General features: G+C 43.4%; 2 protein-coding genes across 16 annotated transcripts; one reads left to right on the top strand and one right to left on the bottom strand.

Annotated features, from left to right (window-relative positions):
• Window positions 1-2,894: 2,894 nt before the first annotated feature.
• ramp2 (receptor (G protein-coupled) activity modifying protein 2) lies at window positions 2,895-7,783 on the bottom strand. Its single transcript, XM_070980871.1, has 6 exons — window positions 7,501-7,783; window positions 6,832-6,894; window positions 6,721-6,750; window positions 4,861-4,893; window positions 4,533-4,701; window positions 2,895-4,414 (listed from the first exon to the last, which is right to left on the bottom strand). Exons 1-6 carry the CDS (start codon window positions 7,658-7,660, stop codon window positions 4,165-4,167), a joined length of 705 nt encoding a protein of 234 aa, XP_070836972.1. The 5' UTR covers window positions 7,661-7,783; the 3' UTR covers window positions 2,895-4,164.
• A 2,411-nt stretch (window positions 7,784-10,194) lies between these two features.
• ezh1 (enhancer of zeste 1 polycomb repressive complex 2 subunit) lies at window positions 10,195-23,750 on the top strand. 15 transcript variants are annotated; one of them, XM_070980866.1, is made up of 20 exons: window positions 10,195-11,143; window positions 12,772-12,950; window positions 13,062-13,187; window positions 13,767-13,889; window positions 14,220-14,337; window positions 14,444-14,680; window positions 15,293-15,395; window positions 15,676-15,839; window positions 16,065-16,156; window positions 16,264-16,426; window positions 17,654-17,838; window positions 19,523-19,614; window positions 19,881-19,909; window positions 20,024-20,149; window positions 21,256-21,434; window positions 21,543-21,638; window positions 21,748-21,829; window positions 21,915-21,995; window positions 22,101-22,185; window positions 22,322-23,750. In XM_070980866.1, exons 1-20 carry the CDS (start codon window positions 10,999-11,001, stop codon window positions 22,380-22,382), a joined length of 2,466 nt encoding a protein of 821 aa, XP_070836967.1. In that variant the 5' UTR covers window positions 10,195-10,998; the 3' UTR covers window positions 22,383-23,750. The 15 variants fall into 15 exon arrangements, with proteins under 15 accessions (XP_070836967.1, XP_070836962.1, XP_070836958.1 ...); XM_070980861.1 differs by having other exon boundaries at window positions 10,910-11,143; window positions 22,101-22,226; XM_070980857.1 differs by having other exon boundaries at window positions 10,910-11,143; window positions 21,912-21,995.
• The last annotated feature ends 52 nt before the right edge of the window (window positions 23,751-23,802 follow it).

The raw sequence follows: 23,802 nt of genomic DNA, 5'->3' as shown, positions 1-23,802 counted from the left end.
AATTACTCATGTCACACTCAATGACTCGCATCAATGGGTGCAATCTTTTAATTTTCATCAAGTCTGGCAAAACTCCAGTCTGCAGCCACCAATAAACTAGTCGGTGAGAAAAACATGCAATGCAAACTGATTTTTATAAATAAAGACATCTGTAAATGCAATGAGATATCAATAAGTCATCAATAACTTAGCATAGATTCCAAGAAGCTGACCTTATCTGGCCAGCTGTGGAGGTTGACCAGATGTCATTGATGCTGCTGAATGCTCCTTCATATGAAGCAGTGAAGCTGACACTGTCAGCTACTTCAATTATTTCCACAGCCAAAGTCCCCAGACACACTACGAAGTCTGCCAAAGGAACCAGCAGTTGATGTACAGATGCCCTTACACACCGTCCTTCCAACAACGCTGCCAGATCTCTGGGACATAACAGTCACCAGCTCCCAAGGTGGAAGACCCAGAGGTCCAACAAAGTATCCAGAGCCAAAACCCACCACCCTGCAACTGGAGACGCAGCTGCAACTCGCAAGTGTGATCACTGCTGCAGAGAGGAAGGTCTGCAAATCTTATGAAAATGCAGTCTCAGTTCTACAAATATGCAGTATACTCACATATTCCAGGGTGTAATATATAATGTATTTTCTTGTATCTGAGCTTAATTAAAGTAACTATGTTTAAGATTAGAAAATGTCTAATTTCCGTGCTTCCAGTGGAGAAAAGACAATCAATCAATCAATCAAACTTTATTTCTATAGCACCTTTCATACATAAAAATGCAGCACAAGGTGCTTAACAAAAGTTAAAAACATAACATAGCAATATAAAAGCAACTACCCCTCCCAACACACCTGCAGACATACATCATGCACACACCCACCCGCACACAACCACACACATACACATACCCACACACACCCACCCCAACGAAAATGGCAGGGCACTGAGGCATCATGAGAGGAAAAAGGAAAAGAAAACCACCTACGGGGAGCTCATCTGCACTGCGAAGGATCACCGGCCGTGGCCACAGGGAGCGCCGCCGCAACAGAGACCCCCAAATGAATGAATGAAGTAATAAAACTATTTACAACAATGATTTTTCAAGTTATCATAAAATAGGTGTGTGACTGCAATGCTTTTGCAATGTACAACAAATTTTTTACAATAGGACAAAACATATTTTGACTTTAATTAGCATTGCTTATGTTGTTGTGTCAGTGTTTAAATGCATACTTTATTTAGCTCAGTTTAAATATGTTTCATAATCATTATCTTTACCAATCACAGGTTCAGTATCTAATACTTTAAATCTACTCAATGAGTTTGATGTCAACAAAATCAAAAGTTCAAAGGTATGCCTGATTCCTTTTTCCCTAATTTTCCTAATTTGTCAGTCAAAACTATCTCTGACAGATTTATCATAACAGAATGTATCTGGAGGACGGGTCCATCACAGAGAGTAATTCCAGCCCCACAGCATCATGTCAGCCCACGTCTGTGTCAGCACAGATCTTTTTAGCTGAAGCATATACAAGTTGAGGCATCTCAAAATGTTATGTTATGTAATTGTGTTGTGGCATTGCTGAGGGGTTGAAAAACAACCTGTTGACTTCATATATGCTTTGAAGGATTTCTGATGATACCATACTTTGCAGTACTGTTGCAAAGAGATGCTCTGACATTAACTGATATTATTGTGCTCTCACTTACCTCAAAACTACATGGATTTTTTGGCATTTTAGAAATATTCTATTGCAAATAAACATCCACACATCTTCTTACAGATCATACAAAAAAATGCTCTGCAACTGCAGAACTTGCCTGAGAATTATCACGTTTTTAAGTTTCCTTCTGTATCAAAGAAATCCAGTAAAAGCTGCCTGTACGTCCACAGATACACTGCAAACATGAACTGCTAATAGCAAATTCGGCATACTTTTAATGGTGCCTGTGCCAAATTATAAACAATTATAGACTAAAAAGGGGGGCCGGAAGTTGTAGCCCACAGCTAAGTTGCTCTCTGCATGACAACATTACACTTCCTGAACCGAATGTTAAAAATAACGTTATGGAAATACAGGAAAATTAATTCTTAAGTCTCTTCACTTGTTTTCCATTCTGCCTTATCTGAAAACTTGCCACTGAATCATGAAGCAGGTTTTATCACATGAAACCACTAGAGGGCAAGGTTTCCTGACTGAAAACAAACTGTATATTGACCTTGACTATTTGACTTGTGCACTGAATGCATGCACATATTGTTTTGTGAAATAATTGATGTAATGTGAGGTAAAACAGACGATTAATACTGTTTTCACAATCAGATCTTGCATAATGGCATCAGAAATGGTTTTTGGCTTAGTCTTAGAATAAGGAGTAACACAGAATTGGATGAGATCAGTGGGGAGTGGGGAGGAGGATGACCCGACATCTAGAGAGGAAGAAGGTCACCAAACACACTTTCCCACTCAGCCCTGCCAGACACACACACACACACACACACACACACACACAAACACAGGCCCACCCTGCAGTGTTGTGTTTGCCAGATGAGGGTGTGATACATGACTGCTGTCACTGCTTCCTTCACTACATCAGCACTTGCACAGCATAGCAACTGCACCACAATATATTGTGCTGCTCACTGAAGATACAGTGAAATACTACCTGAGGCACAAAGCAGTGCCATCTGCGCTGCACTCAAGGGAAAGGGGTGTTTAATCAAATACTGACAAAGGTTATAGGGTACTTCTGCCAGAATGATGCCGCAACTCTGTTAATGTATCCTTGTGAACATGAGCTGAACTGAACACAGCCTCATTATGGTCGGCTAAAAAAAAACTGATGGTTTTCATTTACCTGACAGTCCAGATGAGTTAAAATGAACAACAGCCAGTAATACAACTAGTAGATTTAATTGTATAAACTATAAAAAAAGTATATAAAAATACATACAGTACATGGTGTGAGAGCAGGCAGTGTTCTCTCAGACTGTACAGTAAGTCCAGTAATTCCTGACAATGGCAGAAATATTACACAGTATATAAATACACACTTTGATCCAAATCTTAAAGCACTTGCAACGGCTTTATCGTCAAGACTGAACAAGACATAATGACATTATCATGATTCAGGCAAAAGATAGCTTTAATCTTCCTGTCGTCGCTCAGTGTTTATCGTTAAACTGCACAGACACTTCAAATGTCTTCTTGTCTGAACTGGGTGGAGGTGAGTTTCAATTAGCTCATCATATGATCATGAGTATTGTCGCTGTTGGACGGAGGAAAGTGCTGAAGGATTTGCTGTTCAAAAATAGACAATACCAGGAAAGAGAGCTCCTTTGCTGGGCGTACCCACTCATTGTGTCCCATCTGTAACCTCTGACCCCAAACCTTACAAACATCATGACTCACATAACCAGATCCATACATCAGATTATAGTCTTTTTCCTGTCCTCCCTTTACACATATAGAGGACCCTTTTCATAGATCATACATGGACACGTACCTGTATCCAATTCAGACTTAAAAGCAGTTTGGGTCACATATGTCCTCAGCATGCATACTGCGTATTGTCTAATTAGTGGATCAAAGCAGAGTTAAGTGTGAACGGCAGCAAAGAACATGGCATAAGAAGAATTCAACAATAAAAATTACTTTGTCTGATCAACATAATGAGCGTCAACACAAATATGCTTTGCCTTTATGTTCGCAAGCTCCAGAGCTTTTGTTATCGTAACCCCGAATACTCGGCTCCCCTGTAGAAATCAAACTCTGTTTCCTGAATAGTGTGCACAAATTGGACGTGACCGATATGTTCATATCTGGTTTAAAATTGGCACACCACATTGCAGGAATTTCTAATAAGATAGATTTTGTTGCAGCGAGTCTCCGACGGGAAGGTTGTTATTGAGCAGCCGCAATAATTGTGATGCCACAGATCATGACATTCACTCTACATCAGTGTCATTTTCTCAATAGGTTTCCTCCGTGGCTGATATCTCAAAGATGAGTTGTGAAGCACAGGTACAGAAGTCCTGCGCAAAGTCACTGGTGAGAGGAAAGCACAGCAGTGGTGTATGTAGAAACAAGCTAAAGTCCTCAGGTTGGGGGAGTGTAGGTCAAAAATATGATACTCTTGATGACGGTGAGCAGAGATTCAGGATTTTCAAGAGCTGCCATCCCCATTCTTGGTCTTGAGCACCACTAGGCTAACCATGACAGGGATCAGGCAGATGGGAGTGATCACCAGGGCAAAGACAATGACTGGCGGTGGGTCGCTGAGCTCCTCTGTGGGACAGTCTTTGAAAAACCTGGAGTGAATGTCCACAAAGGTCTGTTCCACCAGAGGGTTGGGCCATGGGATCAGAAGGCAGTCAGATATCATCTCTGTGCAAAGGCTTAGGTTGCTATAAAAACTGCAGTGTGGAAACAGGAAGTGTGTGGAAGATTATTCAGACACTGGCAAATATTTGACACTATTTTTTAATGTTAAAAATAATGGACTGCAAATACATGCAAACACGCACAACTTACCCGCTCACGTTGCCCCAAACGCACCAGTCAGAGCTGTTTACTGATGCCATTTCAATCTCATAATTGGAGAGACATAGATGGTGAAGCAGCTGGGAAAGGCACTCCATTGTTGGTGCACCAAAACAGAAAGTGCAAAAGTCCATACAATTGTGAGAATTATTCCCACAAACTGCGTGAAATGCAGAAAGAGTCAAAAAGAAAGAGGGAGACATTGAGGCAGCTTAGAAAAGGTTGAAAAGATACGTAGGACATCTTCAAATGATCTCATATGAATTATTTGCTCACAGAATGATATAAGTTTCTATGACTATAAAGTTGTGTCACCTACCAATTGGCATGATAGAGTCTCCATAAGTGGCATCTAAAACAAAGAAAAGCAAGATTTAAAACCTTCCACCAGTAAAGCAGACTGTTGGCATTTAACACTAACCCGCTTCAAATCTGCCATGTCAAGCTCTTCTAAATCAGATCATGAAATAAGTTCAAACACATGCATCCTTGCAAAAATCAATGAAAAGAGCGTTTTCGTCTGCTGTAGCTCATGAGTTCCTTCACATGTCTAACACTGAGGCAGGCATTTGCAGCTGTAGAAGGGAGACCACACACTCACCGGAGAGAAAGGAGAGGAATACCCCAATGAAACCAAGCGCTCCCTTCATGTCAGAAAAAATGAATAAAGGTGCGTTTTCCCCAGCTGATGACCATGTGTAATAAACCTAAACTTCTCAGACTGTGTACAGCGAGGCATAACAGGAAACCCGACAGGATGGAAGAGACGCAGTGTAACCTTCGGTTACCAGATGTCCAAACAGTGTTACCCGCGGTTAGCAGATGTTCTTCGAAGATCTGTCTGACGGCCCAGCGCCTTGGCAGCAGCTCTTCCCCTCTCCAACACACGTTTCTTTTAGATTTTCTTCCCTTTTTAAAGGGGTGGAGGCAACAGAGATTGTCCTCTCCATTCTCCCAAATAAAAGGGAGCACACCCAAGCTGGGCTGGACTCACATCTGAAAACCCTTTACTCTTTAACTCTTGTTCTGCTTTTTAGTCTCAGTTTCTCACAGTCGAAGGCCTGGCCAGCTCACAGCATGTGATTTATTTGCCTTTTGGGCTGCCTCTGCCAAATAGGAAACATAAGTAAACATTTAGGGCTTAGCGTTTTGGGGTAGATGTAATCGTGACTCTGCAGGGTGTGCTGTGCAGACAGTCATGATTTCATATTTAGGTTAATGTGGCCAAACCTGGAAGAAGTTATTAGTCAGAGCTGACCAGCTGTTTAAAAGGCAAAGTATCTCTACGCACATGTACTTGTAAAGAACAATTTTCCACCGCAAGCGTGGGAAACTTATGTTTTTCATGTCATGAGGAGCTCATATGTGTGCTGCATCTGTAAGGTAGTTTCTCACTGTCACCACTCACCACTTTAAAGAGCAGAGTGAGAGAGGTGGTTTCATTGATTGAGTGAAAAATGAAATGTATGGTTCATGTTTTCTCACGACCAACTTGTTAATTTATGTCACCGAATCCACATGTTGGGCCTCTCACAACATCTGTTTGCAGAGCAGCATTTTGATTTAGTAATGACATCAGGAAATGTGTCTTTTCAGCAAAGGAGGAGCTCAGAGTTGGGGGGAGTTGGCAGGGGAAGGAGGGGGACAGTCAGGGGAAAGAAAAAAAAAAAGGAAGGCACAGGATGAGGAACAGTGAAAGGGGCGCTGCTCCAAAGTTCCAGTTGTTTCACAACTCGGAGTTCATGCGTTGATCACAGACGTTGCATGGGGTGAATGACGAACAAATTCAGGAAGTTGAGCCAGGTGGGGGCTGCTCATAATGAGGTTCAAGTTAACCTTTAACCCTAAACCATTATGGGCCGTGTGTCTACTGCTGTTGACCCCTCACTAGTAGAGACCTCCCCAGGAGTTTGTCTTGGATTCTCATGATAATACACACAAGGAGATCTTGGCAGAAACCAGGATCTCTGAGCTCTGCTTTCTGTGTTTGTCAGTTCCAGCCCGCCAAATGAGTTCAAGGAACTGATCCAGAACAATCCTCCAGTGGACACAAATGCATAATCACTATTTGTAACTGTAAAATGTATTCATGTAATTCTGCTAGATTATCAAAGTAAGACTGAATCAGAACATGAACATTCGTGTCTCCCTACGATAATGTGTCAGAAAAAGAACTTACTCGCGATCGTCATCTCTGTTGAGTGATACCCTGCAGACAGAGGAGGGCTGGTTAGTCAAAGTATTTTTGATCGTGCATGACATGTACTTTTTTTTCTTATAACACACATACCGATTGTTGTGGCGGGTTGCACCTCCAACTTTTCATCAACCAGACAAACCACTGTTGTGCATCCTGTTACAAGAGAAATAAAATAATGGGAGGGCTGAGTATTGGAATAGAAAAGTAAAAACCCTCAAATTTTAAGCTAAATTATGATAGATAATCCTGTGTGTACAGAGTTCAGATCTTGTGAAAGCAGAAGAGGCAGAGGAAAAAACAAGGAGCAAGCTGTGGGGAGTGAACAGGTCAATGCATCCTCCCTTTGTCTGCCACTGACTCATGGAAATCTTAATATATTCAACCGAAGAGCATTTAAACTTTAACACATTCCTCTCCCACAAGAATAAAAGATCTAATTTAATAATAAATCGGAGCAAACAATAACTACAGCATCAATCATAAATCAACTGTTAAATCTTGTGGTTTCATTCTCAACAACACCTGTACCATAAAATTCTTCCTTTAAAACAAATTTGTTGTCTCACTTTGATCAAAATCACTCTCTGACCCTTAAAGCAAACAGTTTAAGTATAAAACTCAATCATGAGACTCGCTAAGCTCCTTTCCAAAAGCCACTCAGTCACAGAAAGCCCCCAAGCATTCCTCTTGAGAGGTGAGACAGAGGGCAAGTAAAGAAGTTATATCATAAGAAATGGACAGTGTAAATCCTCTACTTACCCCAGATGAGAAGAGTCACAAAACACCCAGAAAACATAAGTGAGCAACTAGCGGCTGTCATTTTGCCTGACAATGCTATGTCCGTCTTCCCTGGTGGGTAGAGATTACATATCTCAACCTTTTCGCAGGAAGGCTCTATAAAACAACAGGAAGCACTCATTTCCTTGGATGGGCGTATTCACAAAAAGGGACAGAGAGCCTCTGATAAGGTTAGAACTACTGTGGTCCACCGGTGCACCACCATCACTCTCTCTCTTTATTGTCTCTCATCCCACCCTGTTTTGAGACAGACAGAGAGAAGCTGGGGAGAGCCCCACCCTCTCCTTTTCTCTCTCCCTCCCTCCCTCCCTCCGTCTCTACCTTTGCATGTGATTAATACTTTTATCAGTACAAGCAATATTTAGTTGTTAATAATGACCGCACACAGCAAGTGGACTAATTGCCTGTGGGCGCTCTTGGACTACTAAATAATTCATGCTGCTATCAGAATATCTGACAAATGCTTTTTTTAATGTTTTGCATGATTCGCTTGAGTGGAAACTTGGAACGTTAATATTGTGCGAATACATTTTATCACTAGCAGACATAAAGCCAACTCACAGCAGGTTGTTAATCACAATCCAAAGGCTTCGTACTATTAATTTGAGATATTTGGTTTTTATCCAAAAGTAGCAGTTAATTAAAGCACAAAAAATGTTGTACAACATCTTAAAATAGTGCTCGACTGAGTTAGCATTGCACTCCTATGTTGTTGCATTTACCTTCCTTGTTAAAACTTGGCTCCTACATTACCCACAATTCAACTACTGCACCCAGTATGAGAGTCTGGTGAGTTAAGCTAGAGGTGGTTAACGTAGCTTTGAGCATGGATGAGGAGCTACAGAAGTCTGGTTAGCGAACTTCTTTGTACCTCGTCACCTCCAGATTTTTTCAGCTTGTAGTCTTCAGCCCAAACCAGCACTGACTCAAGTGACATCACTTGAGGCAGTTTATTAGATTACGTGCAGCTCCCCTTGAAACCACAAAAGGCTTTACACAACTTTATTCGCATATGCAGTATTACTTAACAGACTTTAATGAGTAAAACTGGTGCAGTTCCACTTTAATTTGCGGTCACTGGAGACTACTTTTTCCAGATTTTGGGTGTCAAAAGCATGAGATTTACTAAACTCTGCATCACTGATGTATGTTTTTGTATCTGTGCTGTGTTACATCATCGGTGCTGATGACAAGCACCCCCTTCCCATCAACTCTGGATCTGACGTCACTCTGAGCTTCTGTGGCAAGAGGAGGCAGCAGGGATCTCCAGTCACTGAAGGATGAGTGCTCTTTCTCGGCTGCTGGACGTCAGCGACAGCCAGGTAGCTCAGGGCCAAAATTGCTTCCACATTTCAAATAAAGGGGCCACTTTTTTTTTAACTTGGCACAGCTCTCTTCCATGAATAACTGCTGCCTTCATCAGTTACAGTTAATATTTTGAACAACTTTAAAAGCAACTACAAAAGCTGCTCATCTCCAGGCCTTTGTCACAGATCATAAAAGGTACAGTACACCATATTTGAAGATACGAGCCCTGCAATCACAAGCGCCAAGACCAACACACAGTTTACTCGATAAAGAATCAAAAACTTCCTGCTGATAACAGCCCCGCTCCCCAAGCTTTTCTTCCCCCGTGTATTTGCTTTTGTTCGAGAGTTCAGTACCAATATGGCACGGGCTGCTTCAAAAACCATTGTAGACGTGCCAAACATGCTGTATCATCTGAGATATTCACTGAATGCATAATTAAGCAGGAATGCACAGCATAAACAGCGGACCAAGACAGCAGAAAGGATCAACAGCAGCACGGTGTTCTGAAAGAAACATGTTGGTACAGCTTATCAGACCAAACCATGCCGAGCCAGGTTTCTTTACCCAAACTGGATATACACATATGTACTGCATGAGCACATGTTGTGTCATGAGGTGAAAATTGGCTGAACAGTGCCATCTTGTGTGCCAGATAAGTAATTTTCCTGCAGCTTCCTCTCATCGATTCAGGGTTTATTTTGAAGAAATGTACTTGAAAATAAACTGTTGTAAATATTAGCAGAATAATAAGAATCCATAACTGTATAGCTTGTGAGATGTGACATTTTACAGTATAGCTTTCATTTATCATTTAACTGATATTTGACACAACATCAAAATTATTCTTACTGAAAGAGAGACATGGTTCCGTGGTTCTGTGTCCTCAGGGGCTTCATTTTGAATTAAGTCCCTGTTTCTGAGCGGAAACCCATTAAAGACGAGGAGCTTGGTGCGTACCCTTTGAAGCAGATATATGCATTCAGATTCTTTTTAGTCTAATAGGGTGAAAAATAATGTGGAGTGATATCTCAAACACACTTAAAATATGTCGTTTTTCTGTTTGGGGTATAAATCTAAATATCAGATATCAGCTTTCTCTAATCTCCTGAGTTTCAGTATCAGTGAACTTTGTGTTTGAATATCTGCTTTGAAGAGTGAAAACATGCATGTTCGTCAGCCACACCACTTCAAAGTTCTCATGGACATTTATTTTCTGGAAGTCGCTTTGGTTGAGTGCTTGTTGCACCTTACGCTTCAAACATTGGCACTTCCTGTTGTTTTTCACACTGTCACTTTAAATATGAAGCTGATCCAAAGACTGCAAATGAAACTGCTGATCTGTTCATTTCTTAAAGCCAAGGTAAGGTTTACAAAGCTCCGCTGAACTAACAAGTCAAGGTAAGAAAATGGACCTCATCTGAATGGGAGGCAGCATGCAGCAGGTGCTGTGTTTCACTCACCGCAGACAAAATTACATCTGCTGTTAATTATACAGAGTAAAGGATTTTCTGCTCAAACATCTTTGCATCACAGTCAGTTTAAGTAGCTGAGCCACGCAAAAAGTGGATAAAGGAAATAACTCGTGCGTTAAATCATTAATAATCACAAAATGCAAAAGTGGTGATCTTGTGTATGCATATTTTGACTTAATTAATAATGAATGCACATCGCAGTTACCATCGTTTCTTGTTAATGATGTCCAATCAGGCTTGAAGATCAGATGAGTAAGTAGATAAGAAGCGATGGATCTGATAACTGTACCGCCAGTTTACATGCGGTTTGTTAAAGGATGTGACGTTAACTTTCACATTTTTCTCCAGCATCTATGAAAACATTTAAAGAAAACCTGTTTTATATACTTTGAGGATTGCGTCATAAATTATGGCTTTAAACAACGCAGCCCCTTCAACTCAACTTTTACTAATATTATAAAGATCAGCCCTGAGAAGTGCCCTGAGGTAACCTTTGCCATGATTAAAACTGACGTGACTGCTCATCAGTTTTCCATAAACCAAAGGGGTGACTGTGCTGCTTTCGTGACGTTTTTAGCTTCAAGTGGTCCAGGTGCGGGTTGAACGTGGAGCACTTGACGGCATCAGTGACCCGAGGACCTTCATCCCACCCTGCTTCTCCCCCTTTAAACGGAGGATGAAACGCGTTGAGCTCTCCCTGGAGGAGGAGTGCAGAACAACAGCTGAACTGTTTTCCATCCGACAGAACTCCACTGCAGGAGTTTCCAACTATTGCTCATTTTCAATTCTTAAACATTTCAGTTTATCTACACAATCTGCGCGTAAGTAGCCCGATTACGTGAATGTGTTTTTCTGGTTTTACCTGCCGTCCATTTGTTTTTGCTCTTTCAAATATCACCAAGACATTCTTGTGAGATTGCTTCATTTATTCACTGCAAACACCAACACGCCGATTAAAACCCATATGAGTGCTGTGCCCTCACGCATTAAGACGGCGATCGAGCCCTCCGGACAGTTGCATCAGTTCCTGTGCGTGCGTGTAAATGGCTGAGCTGTGGCTGCTCCACGCTACTTTTTATTCCCAGGACGCAGAATAGTCATAAATCCTCCTCTGCTAGGAAAGGCTGTGATCATAATAAAGACGTCACCCTCCTGCTCGGGTTGGCTCAACCAAGCCAAGTGCGCAGCTATTTGTAAGCTACAACAACAACAACCTCCAGCACCATGCTCGTGGATAACGTAGGGATTTCTCCGAGATCCCCTCGCCGTGAGGAGACGATATCTGCGTCAGATCCATAGCAGAGACAGCCTTTAATTGCTCCGGATATCTCTACTAGGCTATAAAAAACAGTCAGGGACTCGATCGCGTTGCGGGCTCCTGTCGCAACAAATAGGACGCAAGCCGTGGATTTGAAGGTATTTAATAACTGCGACACTGGCTGTAGAGGTAGACGTGCACACGCGTGCGCTTGCATAGCGTGCTGTCATTGTGGTGCTCGCTGCGCACGTCTTTAAAGTATACCACATTTAAATGGATACTGTGTAGCGCCGTCTGAACTGGGGCTGCAGCTACAGGACGTAGCGCACTTCATAGCTGTGGCTGAAACGTGTGCACGACTCGTAGTCCAGAAAAAAAAATGCACTGTTGCAGTTTCCCGAGCTCAGATTTGGCTTTGTACCGATTTTTGATTCTGTTTTAGCGCAGACATGGAAGTTGATGTTCACTAATGTGATTATGAAACACGGAAAAACTGAACTACGCACTTTTCTGCTCCGCTTCATATTGCTTTTCTGAAGAGGCACGCCCACTCCTGAGCACCGTGGATGCCCCGTGTTTTTCACATGAACGGAGACTTTAAGGCACTTGTTTGTGTGCACATCGTGGCTCTGTTTGTTCATTGTTTGCCCAGTCGCCGCCATCCGCCACTGAACAAGAGCCAAGGGCAGTCTTACCCTAAGCAGTTTAAAGCACCCGTGTGGAAGGCATTTTTGACATTTAATGGCAGTTTTGTTTTGCCACCAGCAGGGGGCTCTCTTTCAAATAGACGTCCTGTGATGGTGAATGGGGAAGTTTCATGTCTGTGAGAGGCAGAGGGAGAGTTTGAAGTACTTAGTGTGGATAGTAAGACTTATATAGTAATTTGGCAACACATCATAGATAAAGACTGCAAGCAATTAACAAAATATTTAGTTATATTATTCAGAATTAATGTGTTTGAGCAATAAATTCACTATACACTGACTAGTGAGTTGCACACTTGTAGTCTTGTAGGAATATTACAGGAAATTACTAAGTTTTTGCCCCAAATACAGTCATTCTTCTCATGCACGGTTCACCTTTCTGGGATTTTAAGGCTTAAATTGACAGAGTCTTGCCCATTTAGTGTCCACAATGCATCCCATTGCTGTGGACTTTTTGACCACGTACTGTCTCTGTCTTTTTAAATAGTCATGGAGGAAACAGCTGCTCCAGCTCCGGCCCCTGGCACAGGTGCTGCCCCACAAACCCCAAGACCTCAGCCTTCCTTTGCACCCTCCCGCAGCCTGCTGGAGTGGAGACGGAGGGTCAAGTCTGAGTATATGCGGCTTCGCCAGTTAAAACGCCTTAAAAAAGCAGAGGAGGTCAAGGTGGGTCAATTATCGACAGCTCTGCTTCTGAAAGAGTTTTGTGCTGCATGCATGCATGTCGTGCAGCACTTATAGTATGCGTGACCTGCTCTTTGTTCTGTTTGTTTCTAGACCCTGTTCATGTCCAACAGGCAAAAGATTGAGCAGCAGACGAACCTCCTGAATGCAGAGTGGTCCAGGCTCAGGATTCAGTCCATCCCTCTGTCAACTTCTAGTGGAGCTCTGCCCAGCAAGAAGGTGTGTGTGTGTGTGTGTGTGTGTGTGTGTGTGTGTGTGTGTGTGTGTGTGTGTGTGTGTGTGTGTGTGCATGCGTGCGTGCGTGCGTGTGTGTCTGTGTGTCTGTGTGTGTGTGTGTGTGTGTGTGTGTACATACATCCTGCCTATAATGTCCAGCTCTGCCATCATATTCCTGCTTAACTAGTGCTTAACTAACTAGTAAAGTGTTATTATTGTGTGAATGTGGTCTGAGAAACGTCATGTCATCATGTTGAGTCCTCCTTACCAGCATCAGTGTTCTGCTCTGATTCCCACCTGGCTGTCAGGTTTTACTGAAATATCTCAGGACAACCATGTATGCTAGAAATGGATCATATGGCAGCTTAAAGGTGGTCTCTGGCCCTGTGGGAGCTAGCATAACAGCAGCTTTCTCTTCCCACATGCTGTCAGGGTCCTCCTCATTGTGTTTCCTGGGTTTGTTTTCCCTGTTGGGGGTCGAGCAGCATGTGTATCCGATTATACGGTTATAAAATTGTCCAATAATGCTGAGGACTGTTCTATTGTTTCGTCAAGCCTAATCCACCCCTTGTTCTCTTACAGATGTGTACGGTGGAGTTTGGCTTCCCAGCATTCAAAGCTCAAGCCATTGCCATGAGACCACTGTCGACAGTGGCAGGAATCCCCTTCATGTACTCCTGGTCGCCGCTGCAGCACAACTTCATGGTATGAAATAAAGCATGCTGTGTCGTGGGTGATGCAGCTACAGTGTTATTACAGGCGCAGAGAACTCTTTTTGAAAAAGATTTCCATATGTTCAGTGGAAATGGACCAGTCCAGCTGTGGAATTATGGAACATCAAGCTAACTGCTCTTTTGGTTTACATTTCTTATATTTGTACATTTGTTGGACTGTGAAATGTCCAGAGGAAGGACCATGGGAACATTTGACAAGCTATTTGCTATTAACAAGTTAGCAGAAGCATCACAGGTGGTGTTGTGACATGAGGTACGATCTGGTTCCATACTGGTCTTAATGGGAGTTTTTGTTTGTTAGGTGGAGGATGAGACGTTCCTTCACAACATCCCATACATGGGTGACGAGGTGCTGGAGCAGGACGAGGCCTTCCTGGAGGAACTTATTGACAACTACGATGGTGTCCATGGTGACAGAGGTGTGTGTTGAGATGCGCAAATCCCATAATTATTATACGCTGATGATGCAGCTCTTTAGCATTTCTGGAAACTTGTTGGGCTCTGACATGTTAAATTGTGTCCCAGACGGGGGGTTTATCAGCGATGAGATCTTTAAGGAGCTGGTGGAGGCTTTGAGCCAGTACTCTGACCACGAGGAGGAGGAAGAGGAGGAAACCCCAGCAGGAGCGGTGGCAGCGGCAGAGGTGTCGGGGAAGAAGGAGGACGAGAGAGTGATGAGGAGGAGCTCAGTGGAGGGTTCAGAGGAGACCAAATCTGGTACTGTTGCATTCATCAGGAGGAAGAGGAGGAGCACTACTGAGGGTGAGCAAGTCTTCAGCTGTGCGTTTGTGCGTTCAGACTTTGTTGTGCGAGAGAACAAGAGGGCTTCAGCACGAACAAGAATGGTAGTGTTCCTCTCATTACACTGTACAGCTGCCACAAGGTCGCCCTGCCACAGCAGCTCTTGCACAGGCATTGTTTACTTTGAAGCTGTCTCTGTGTCCCTGCATGGGCTCTGTGTGTGAGGGAACCTGTTTGTCCATGACACTGATATGGCCTGGCTCTAATTACAGAACTTAATGACCCCTTGTGCTCGGCTTTATGGGAAACTAGGCTGTATGCGCACTTTGCAATGGAAACACACCTGGCTACGTAGTCATTCAGCTACTGGTACACAAACACATCCACGGATGAAAAGAAAGATACTGAAAAAAGAAAACTTCACTGTGACTGCAATTATTTTCCCTGAGAATTGTTTTCAGAACATGTTATTGCTAACTGGCCTTGAGCGCTGGGAAAACTTCTGTACCATTGCAAAATGTTTAACAGAACATATTACATAAGCTTTATTTGTGAATCTCTATCAAAGCCCGATGTGTGGACTAAACTGGGTTATTTGTATAACCACCTCTGTTTCTCTGTTTTCTCCCAAAGCGAGGGACTTGTCCAGCAGCAAGAAGGTCCCCAACGATAAGATATTTACAGCCATCGCCTCAATGTTCCCTTACAAGGGCACCATGGAGGAGCTGAAGGAAAAGTAAGAAAAGTGCAGTGAAACGGGGGATCTACGTGCACAATGCCGAACAGGCCGTTGCTTAGTGTTCACCATGGAGACGCAAGCTGTCAGGGAGGGAAGTAATAATGGTGGCTCCCTCTCAGGCTCTCTGACTCAAAGGAGCAGTCGCATCAGCATCTGAAAGAGTTTTACTTCGACAGATACATCCACAATCACCCACTTCAAGCTAAAATAAAAACTACTGTGGCAAAAGAGACCAGGAGATGTATTGGTACTAAAACTCGCCCCGTCGCCTCCACAGGTACAAGGACCTCCTGGAGCCTCCCAGCCCGGTGAAGCTGCCCCCCCTCTGCACCCCCAACCTGGACGGACCTTTTGCTAAGTCTGTGCAGCGGGAGCAGTCGTTACACTCCTTCCACACGCTCTTCTGCAGACGTTGCTTCAAATACGACTGCTTCCTCCACCGTAATGCCTTGATTTATGTTTATTATTAGTCTTCCTGTGTCCATTTTTAGTTGTTTTTTTTTTTTTGGATTTCCAGTGCGGTTGTGATGAGTGCATTATGATTATGACTCCCCAGCTTTCTTTGTGTGTCTATGTGTTTTATTTACTTATTCGCATACATTTGCTAACTACTAATAACCTGATGTACAATGGAGAATGAGAATATGTTTGTTTGTGTTCTTAAAGCTTTCCATGCTACACCCAATGTTTACAAGAGGAAGAGTAAGGAGATCCACATGGAGACTGAACCATGTGGCGTAGACTGCTTCCTGTTACAGGTATGCCAGGCTCATTATTGTTATTTAATTAACGTATTCATGCATTTTGTAGCATGTGCTCTTGTTGTTTACTCTCTGTTCTGTTGTGCTGTTGTGCTCTTCTGAAGAAAGGGGCGAAAGAGTTTGTGGATCAGTATATGTTACGCTCACAGAGGTCTCGGAGGCGCCGAAGGCAGCAGCGTCCCACCACCTCCAGCTGCCCTGGGCCGTCTGGGTCTGCTGAGGAAGATAAACAGGGCGACAGTGACCATGAAACCACCTCCTCCTCAGGTGGGAGTCTGATTTCACAGGAACTGGATTTGGAGCTGCTTTTACAACCACCAGGTGCTTTCTTCTACTCAAGACAGGATGACTAGGCGAGATCTTGAAGTTTACAATGATGTAGTTTTTATTTTTTGTTGATATATGCACCCTCTTCTTTTGAGATTTCCATTTTCTCAGCCACTCTAATGTAACCTGGTAATGACTGGCTGCTTTGAGGCTTCACAGTGTATACACATAGTTGTTTTAATGTGTTTCTGAGTCACTGTATGACTGAGTGGATGCATCATTTACCATAACCTCCTCCAAATCCCTCCCTTTCTGGAAGGCCCCTTAGAAAAGTGAAATTTGGCTGAAGATGATAGCTTTCAAGTCATATCCTGCTCTATTCTCTGTTTCCCTTCTTCCATCTCCTCTCAATATCAGCTCTCTCTTGCCAAGCAAAATAAACCAGCCATTAGTTTTGCATGCTTCAGCCCCAACATAAACACTTTGTTCCCTCTCCCCCTCCTCCTACAATGTTTTTTTTTCTTCTTGTTTTTTTCTTCCCTTTCTGTTGACATCTTCATGTGGAGAGCAGCGGAAGAGAAATAAGACCTTTCTCCACCAGCTCTTTGTGGTCCTCTCCTCCCCTCGAGCTCTCAGGTTGTTGTTCGTCTCCATCAGTGCCTCGCTGGAAGTCTCTGTTAGTTTTGGAAACCGCCCATGCTCAGCCAGTGACTCAGCAGACTCTCTCGCACGTGTTGGGATAATGTGGAAAAAGCAGATTGTTAAGCACATTAATAAAGATACTCAGTGCTGGAGCATGTGGCTACAGCAATGCTGCATTCAGCCTGTTGCCAAGCAACATTCGGCTCTCTGCCTCGAGCTGTGGGTGTACGAGCCTCGGTCTTGAATATCCAAAAAGCGAAATCAAAGCCCGTGGTCCCCTGTGTATGTGTGTGTTTGAGCGTGTGTGTACATGCAGATGCACAAAAATGGCACCCAGAAATAGCAAGACGTGCGTCGACGCAGGGTCGAATCAGAACGGCTTATCTGTGTGCGCGCAGCTCAAAAGCTGTCAAAAACCTTTTTGCCAAGACCAAGTAATTAAAAAAATGTTTGTGTGTGCAGCTGCATGTGTGCAGATTCAAAAAATATGAACAGAACTTTCTGCCAAGAGTAGTTAGTGCTTTAAGTGTTCGTCTGTGTGTGTGTGTGTGTGTGTGTGTGTGTGTGTGTGTGTGTGTGTAACAGAGGGGAATTCACGGTGCCAGACTCCCACCAAGCTACGTCCAGGGGATGATGACGGGGCGCAGCAGGCGTGCTGTGTGGTCCAGTGGAGCGGGGCAGAGGAGTCACTGTTCAGGGTGCTGCACGGCACATACTTCAACAACTTCTGCTCCATCGCTCGCCTCATCGGTACAAAGAACTGCAAGGAGGTGAAGTGTTCGCACACGTTAACAGTTTTCCTAACTCAGCATGTTTCCTTTGGCACCGTACGCAGAAATGCTGCGCAAACTTGGCTGTATTCATTCACCATTAAAAATTGAATGTTCTCTCAGTGACTAATTCATAAGAAATTGGATTTGATCTAAACACGTTGCTGCAAATAAGATGAAGAGTCCTCCACTGAATTAGCATTGCACTCCTATAACATTGTTATAACCATAGATATGTTTTTTTTTTGTCAAAGTCTGGTGCCTACATTACCCACAATGCAAATGGGTCGCCATCAGTTCAGTCTCAGTGGGTTATGCTATTTATTCCATTGTACTGTAGGTACGAGCTGCTAGCTACTAGCTCAAGCAGGCTGCAGAGGTCTGATAAGCTCATTTCTTTCTCCCAGGTTTTATGTTTTTTAATTTTCAAACTTGTAGTCTTCATCTTCAAACAATGTTGCCTCTGGAGCCGCAAAGGGCTTCACAGAACCTTTTTCACGTATGCAGCAATAATCCCCAAGACCTGTAAACAGATTTTGATGTGTAAAATCAGTTGAGTTCCCCTTTAAAAAGCCAGATGGTGGGATGAGGAAAAAGATGGAAATGAAAAGATGTAATAATTCAGGATGCTTCAGCAGGCCATAAAAGAGAAGGAACACACATAAAACAAGGGAATGGTGACAAATAGGAAATGGAAGCAAGACAGTTTATGAGAAATGAGGTCTTAATTTTAGAGAAACAGCACTAAAACTACAGCGATTGTGAGTCGTCCCCTGTCTCATGTGTTGCTATATTAGCTATGAAATGTACTAAACAATGAACTCTGACTAATGCTTTCTAAAACTGATTTATGGTCGTTTTGAAACAATGTAGACGACATACTTGCGTTGCTGATTTCTGTTGCATTTGCATCAGTACAAGGGTAATAACACATGCATCCTGTGCCTGTGGTTTTATGGTGTGGGTAATTGAGCTGACTACAGAGAGAATGGCATGTGGCACCATAAACGGGGATGCTTACCAGATGTGACGTCGCTCACGCCCTCTCATGATGCAGTCGTTCAGCCTTCAGACATTCCCAGACTTATGTCAGCTGAGTGTCATGTGGGCTTTACATAAGGAGGCTTGTGGAGAAGAAATGACTTCATCTAAATTAGATTTCACAGTTTTTTACTTTTGAACTCAATAAACAAATCTTGATAGAAAATTTAAGACACGTTGAAGCAGCCTTGCGTGGTCACATCCAGCCCTTGTATCGCCTCTTGTCTCACAGCCAGACCGGTCCAGTCTGCATTGGACTGTCTGTCACGGCTCTGCTGGCGTTCAGAGGGCCACGCCCACTGCTTAACTGAGTGGAAATGCTGAAACCAGCTGCATCATTATGTATGTCTGTGTCCTAGGGAAGAAGCCAAATCTGGGTTTTGGCAGCCAGAAGTGGTTGTGTGTGAGTGTGTGCGTGCACACATGCATGTGTGTGTTTGGACCCTGCAGTGGAGTTTTGATAGGATGGAGGGGGCAGGATGTTCTGTTTCGTAATTGCGGTGATGTGCTTTTCAGCTTGAGTGGCACTACATTACACAACATAATTACGATGAAGGGAACAGAATTTCTTCACAGTAGTGTACATTTGTTCTAAATTAGCAGCTTGTGTTGCTGTTGCTCATGTCATTTTCATTTCCCGCAGGTGTACGAGTTTGCAGTGAAGGAGGTCCTGATCCATCGTGTCCCTTTGGTAGATGGCGGCATCTCGCCTCAAAAGAAGAAAAGGAAACACAGGCATGATACCGCCAGCTATTTTCCTTTGCTGAGCGATGGAAACATGATCATAATATGAGCTCTTACAAAAGGGATCTTGACACTTAGTGAAACTTGAATACATAAAGGAGTCCTGCAGAAGTTAACTGTGCTCTGCAGAGTTGCGTTAGTATTAAAACTGCACATGTGTTTATACTTACAGGACATGAAAAGTGTATTAACTGAACTTGTGTGGAACAAGTGAGAGGCGTTAGAGTAAAACTTGTTGTGTTTGTTCAATGTGGCAGGTTATGGGCAAAGATTCAGCTAAAGAAAGGTATGTTCGTCTCAAAATTTAAAGGTCACAGCATGACTATTACTACGCTGTGCCCTCTGAAATACAACGCAGCTCACTGTGCCAGTCTGAGTGCTTTGTCCTCTGTTGCTCCAGATAACTCGTCCAATCAGGTGTACAACTACCAGCCATGTGATCACCCCGACCATCCATGCGACAGCTCCTGCCCGTGTGTGATGACCCAGAATTTCTGTGAGAAGTTCTGCCAGTGCGAGCACGAGTGTGAGTGTCACCTTATTCACCTGCGCTCCTGTGTGCTGTACGCCCCATTCTTACATAAACACACAAGGAGAAGCAAGCTTTGCCTTGTGATGTTAAATAAAATTGTTTTTCATTCCACTGAAAGCTCTCTGTAGCTTCAAAGCCATTTTGCCAGGCCACAATAGAGCAGGGCAGCAGAATGTAAAACGATTCTGCAGTATTCTGGCGGCGGTCAGAGGAGAGACTGTCCTCTGGCGAGAATAGGTGGGTGTCTGTTTAATACAGAGCTGCATTCACAGTGAAGCATTTGCTGCAGCAGCAATGACCCAGAGCTGTGTTTTCTGAAATGGCCACATGGTGGAGGAATGCCTTTTGTATTTTCCCTCTGGAGAGTTTACAACAGAGAAAGAGAAAAGACGAAGTAAACATTTTGTTATGGTTTGGACAAGATGGTTTTGCCTCATTTGTTCATCTGTTGTGGTTCAGTCACCTTCTCTCCCCTCCTCCTCCTCACCCGACTGTTACCTCGCCTTTTCCCGTAGCAGAGGAGAGCGGGGCCAAACAGGAAGCAGCCCCCGGTTACACATGTGTGTGCTCTAAAGACTTGGAGAGGAATCAAAGGGATGTGACAGGCTCTGTGCCTGATATACAACATCATCTCCAACATCAGTATGAGTCAGGCAGCTCCAGCTAAACAATGCTTGATGATACAGACGCATAAAACCCACACAGGCTGGGAATGGGAGGTTAAAATGGCACGACAGAGGAGACAAATGCTGCCTGGAGCTCTTGTTATGGACAGTTTTCCCCAAGCAGCGGCTGCTGGAAAGACATTTCGGTTATTCTTGCCTGATCCTTTCGTTCATCTGCCCGGAGGGTGTTATGTTACACCCTGCAAAATTGTATTTCAGCATATCTGCCAGCAGAGGTCCCTGACAGATGAGCTCCTCGGCATTCGCTGAGCCTCTGTGCCACAACTGCATTTTCAAATGGAATTATTTATCATAATCATATTGTGTTCTGCCAAGTCATATAAAGTATTATCTTTCTTGGCTGCATGCAGTTAGCTCATAAATGTTCTCAGCACGTCCCCTTTCAGAGCAGCTTTGTGTCTAAATGTTTTGCAGGCCAGAACCGCTTCCCGGGCTGCAGGTGTAAGACACAGTGCAACACTAAACAGTGTCCCTGCTACCTGGCCGTGAGGGAGTGCGACCCAGATCTGTGCATGACCTGCGGCGCTGCAGATCACTGGGACAGCAAAGGGGTCTCCTGCAAGAACTGCAGCATCCAGAGGGGCCTGAAGAAGGTACATAATGACAAATGTCAAAATCTGATATTCTGTCATTCTGGAGACATTTTGCTTCGATCACTCATATGTCTCGTGGTGTCCTAACTTGCGTCTGATTTCTCTCAGCACCTACTTTTGGCTCCATCAGATGTTGCCGGATGGGGCACCTTCATCAAAGAACCAGTTCAGAAGAATGAGTTCATCTCTGAATACTGCGGAGAGGCAAGTCCTTGCAGTTTAGTCAGATCTGAACATTTTTATTTATAAGCTCTCAGCTTGATTGAAGTTGTTGTACCAAGAGTGTTTATTATTCCTGTGTGTGCCTGAGCAGTTGATCTCCCAGGATGAGGCAGACCGACGTGGAAGGATCTATGACAAATACATGTCTAGCTTCCTTTTCAACTTGAACAATGGCAAGTATTCCCCACTCCTGGTCACAGCCATACCGCTGTTACAGCGTGTTAAGTAATCTTTAATACACTCTCTGTCTCTCAGTAGACTTTGTTGTGGATGCCACACGAAAGGGGAACAAAATCCGCTTCGCAAATCATTCAGTTAATCCCAACTGTTACGCAAAAGGTAAGACTGAGTCAGTTTGTTTTGCTGTGAAGTGAAATGTGAATTCAGGGCGTTGTTGTGGGATGAAAGCAGGCTTTTGTTAGCTGATGTTGTGTGCCTTTTCAGTGGTAATGGTGAACGGAGACCACCGCATTGGAATCTTTGCCAAAAGAGCAATTCTGCAAGGAGAGGAACTATTCTTTGACTACAGGTAGAGTCACAGGCCTTTTTGTGACTCTCCATCGCTTCAAAGTAAAATAAAAAACAATGCCACTGTACATTGTGATGGATTTACTGGTTTCTACAGATACTGTATACCAACTAAAACTCTTTGCTTCCTTCCGCAGATACAGCCAAGCCGATGCCCTCAAATATGTGGGGATTGAGAGGGAGGTAGACATGACTTAGCTACACCTGCAGCCTACCTCCATAACCTGCCCCGAACTCCTCAGCCCCCCACTAATGCTTCTGTCCCTCTCTGCAGCGTCATATCTAGCTGGCGAATTTCTACAAACAGTTGCTGTCTCTACCCTCTCTGCTGCACTTCCAAAAATAGAAAGCCCCCCCCTTGCTGTTTGCAGGTGCTCCTGCTCTGCAGACAGCACACCACCTCCTTCAGTGACAGCCGTCGGCTCCCCCTCTCATCTGCCCAAACCCAACCACCTACCTGCAAGACTGTATCCGCCAAGCTTATGAAACTAAACTATTTAAAGTGGAAATACTATTAATCCCTATCGCTTACTGCACCAAGAGGATCACGTGTTTTTTTTCTTTTTGTTCCATCTTGTCAAAGCGAGGAGGCCAGGATTACCCATCATGCAGTGTGTTACTCTCTCAGCAGTTATGTTACTGTACTTATAGACCGGCTTTTGTTTGACCCCTCAGTACATAATGCAGACTTTTTCCTCGTACTTAATGATGATCAGTGAAATGCATGTGCTGTCTCTTGGATAAACAAACCATTAAACATGTTAGCCACAGCATTAGCTTCAGTCAGATGCTGCTCTGTGCAGTCACTCAGTGTTGTAGTGTGATGTTACCCAATGCCTGCTCTTCAGAAGAGCTTTTGAAGAGCGGGCCGGTTTGACAGCTTGGTATGTTCTTTGATGAACCTTGACAGCCGCTAGCATCACCGCCACATCTTTATGGTGAAACAAGTTATTGTGCATTGATATCATTGTTCTGCAAAAATAGGCAACCAGACGAGAAACCGACTGACTGAATGTAACCTGTAGATGATGGTGAAGAGATCTCATCCCTCTTTTCATTTTACACATTCACCCATTCTTTTGGTACTCTGGGCAACGTACATGCACATCAGACGTTTCATCATGTTTACATGATCGTGAGGCCTTCACGCTTTGTGAGGGAAATGATAAATAATTTCACTAGTCACACAGTAAATGTCTTCCTTTCAAATCATATAAGTGCCAAAAGACTCCACACAGAAAAAGGCTGAAACAGTGTGGATGTGCTGCATAATTAACAGAAGTGTGTTAAAGGTAACCTTTGCAGGGTTGTGACCATGGAAAAAGCAAAATGATCAGTGTTTGACCAAATATTCAAGTCCCCCATATGTGAATGTAAAATATCATTTATCATCTTTTCTTAATTTTTTTATATGTCCAGATTTGTTATTCACTCTGTTTTTCATTTATAAAACATTGAAGCCCACTTTGAAATGAGATCTTTCTCAATAGAGATGAACAAAATGGAGTTTACTGCTATGTACAGTGTATGCCTATAAAAATAAAAGTTTAACTTTATACATTAGAACATGCAGTTGTGGTCCTTGAGTGTGTTAACCATCACCGTGCAATGACACCAA

This window comes from Chaetodon trifascialis, chromosome 15, assembly GCF_039877785.1.
Source record: "Chaetodon trifascialis isolate fChaTrf1 chromosome 15, fChaTrf1.hap1, whole genome shotgun sequence".
NCBI lineage: Eukaryota > Metazoa > Chordata > Actinopteri > Chaetodontiformes > Chaetodontidae > Chaetodon > Chaetodon trifascialis.
This window is presented reverse-complemented; position numbering and strand designations above follow the sequence as displayed.

What these genes read in the sequence shown, in the direction of transcription:
- ramp2 (XM_070980871.1), bottom strand. Translation starts at nt 7,660, where the DNA reads ATGAGTGCTTCCTGTTGTTTTATAGAGCCTTCCTGCGAAAAGGTTGAG. An exon ending in TGTGACTCTTCTCATCTGGG is followed by an intron (nt 6,895 to 7,500) that starts GTAAGTAGAGGA and finishes CTCTTGTAACAG; the next exon opens with GATGCACAACAGTGGTTTGT. An exon ending in AACAGAGATGACGATCGCGA is followed by an intron (nt 4,894 to 6,720) that starts GTAAGTTCTTTT and finishes TCTTTGTTTTAG; the next exon opens with ATGCCACTTATGGAGACTCT.
- ezh1 (XM_070980855.1), top strand. Translation starts at nt 10,999, where the DNA reads ATGAAACGCGTTGAGCTCTCCCTGGAGGAGGAGTGCAGAACAACAGCT. An exon ending in ATGGAGGAGCTGAAGGAAAA is followed by an intron (nt 15,396 to 15,675) that starts GTAAGAAAAGTG and finishes TCGCCTCCACAG; the next exon opens with GTACAAGGACCTCCTGGAGC. An exon ending in AAAGATTCAGCTAAAGAAAG is followed by an intron (nt 19,910 to 20,023) that starts GTATGTTCGTCT and finishes CTGTTGCTCCAG; the next exon opens with ATAACTCGTCCAATCAGGTG.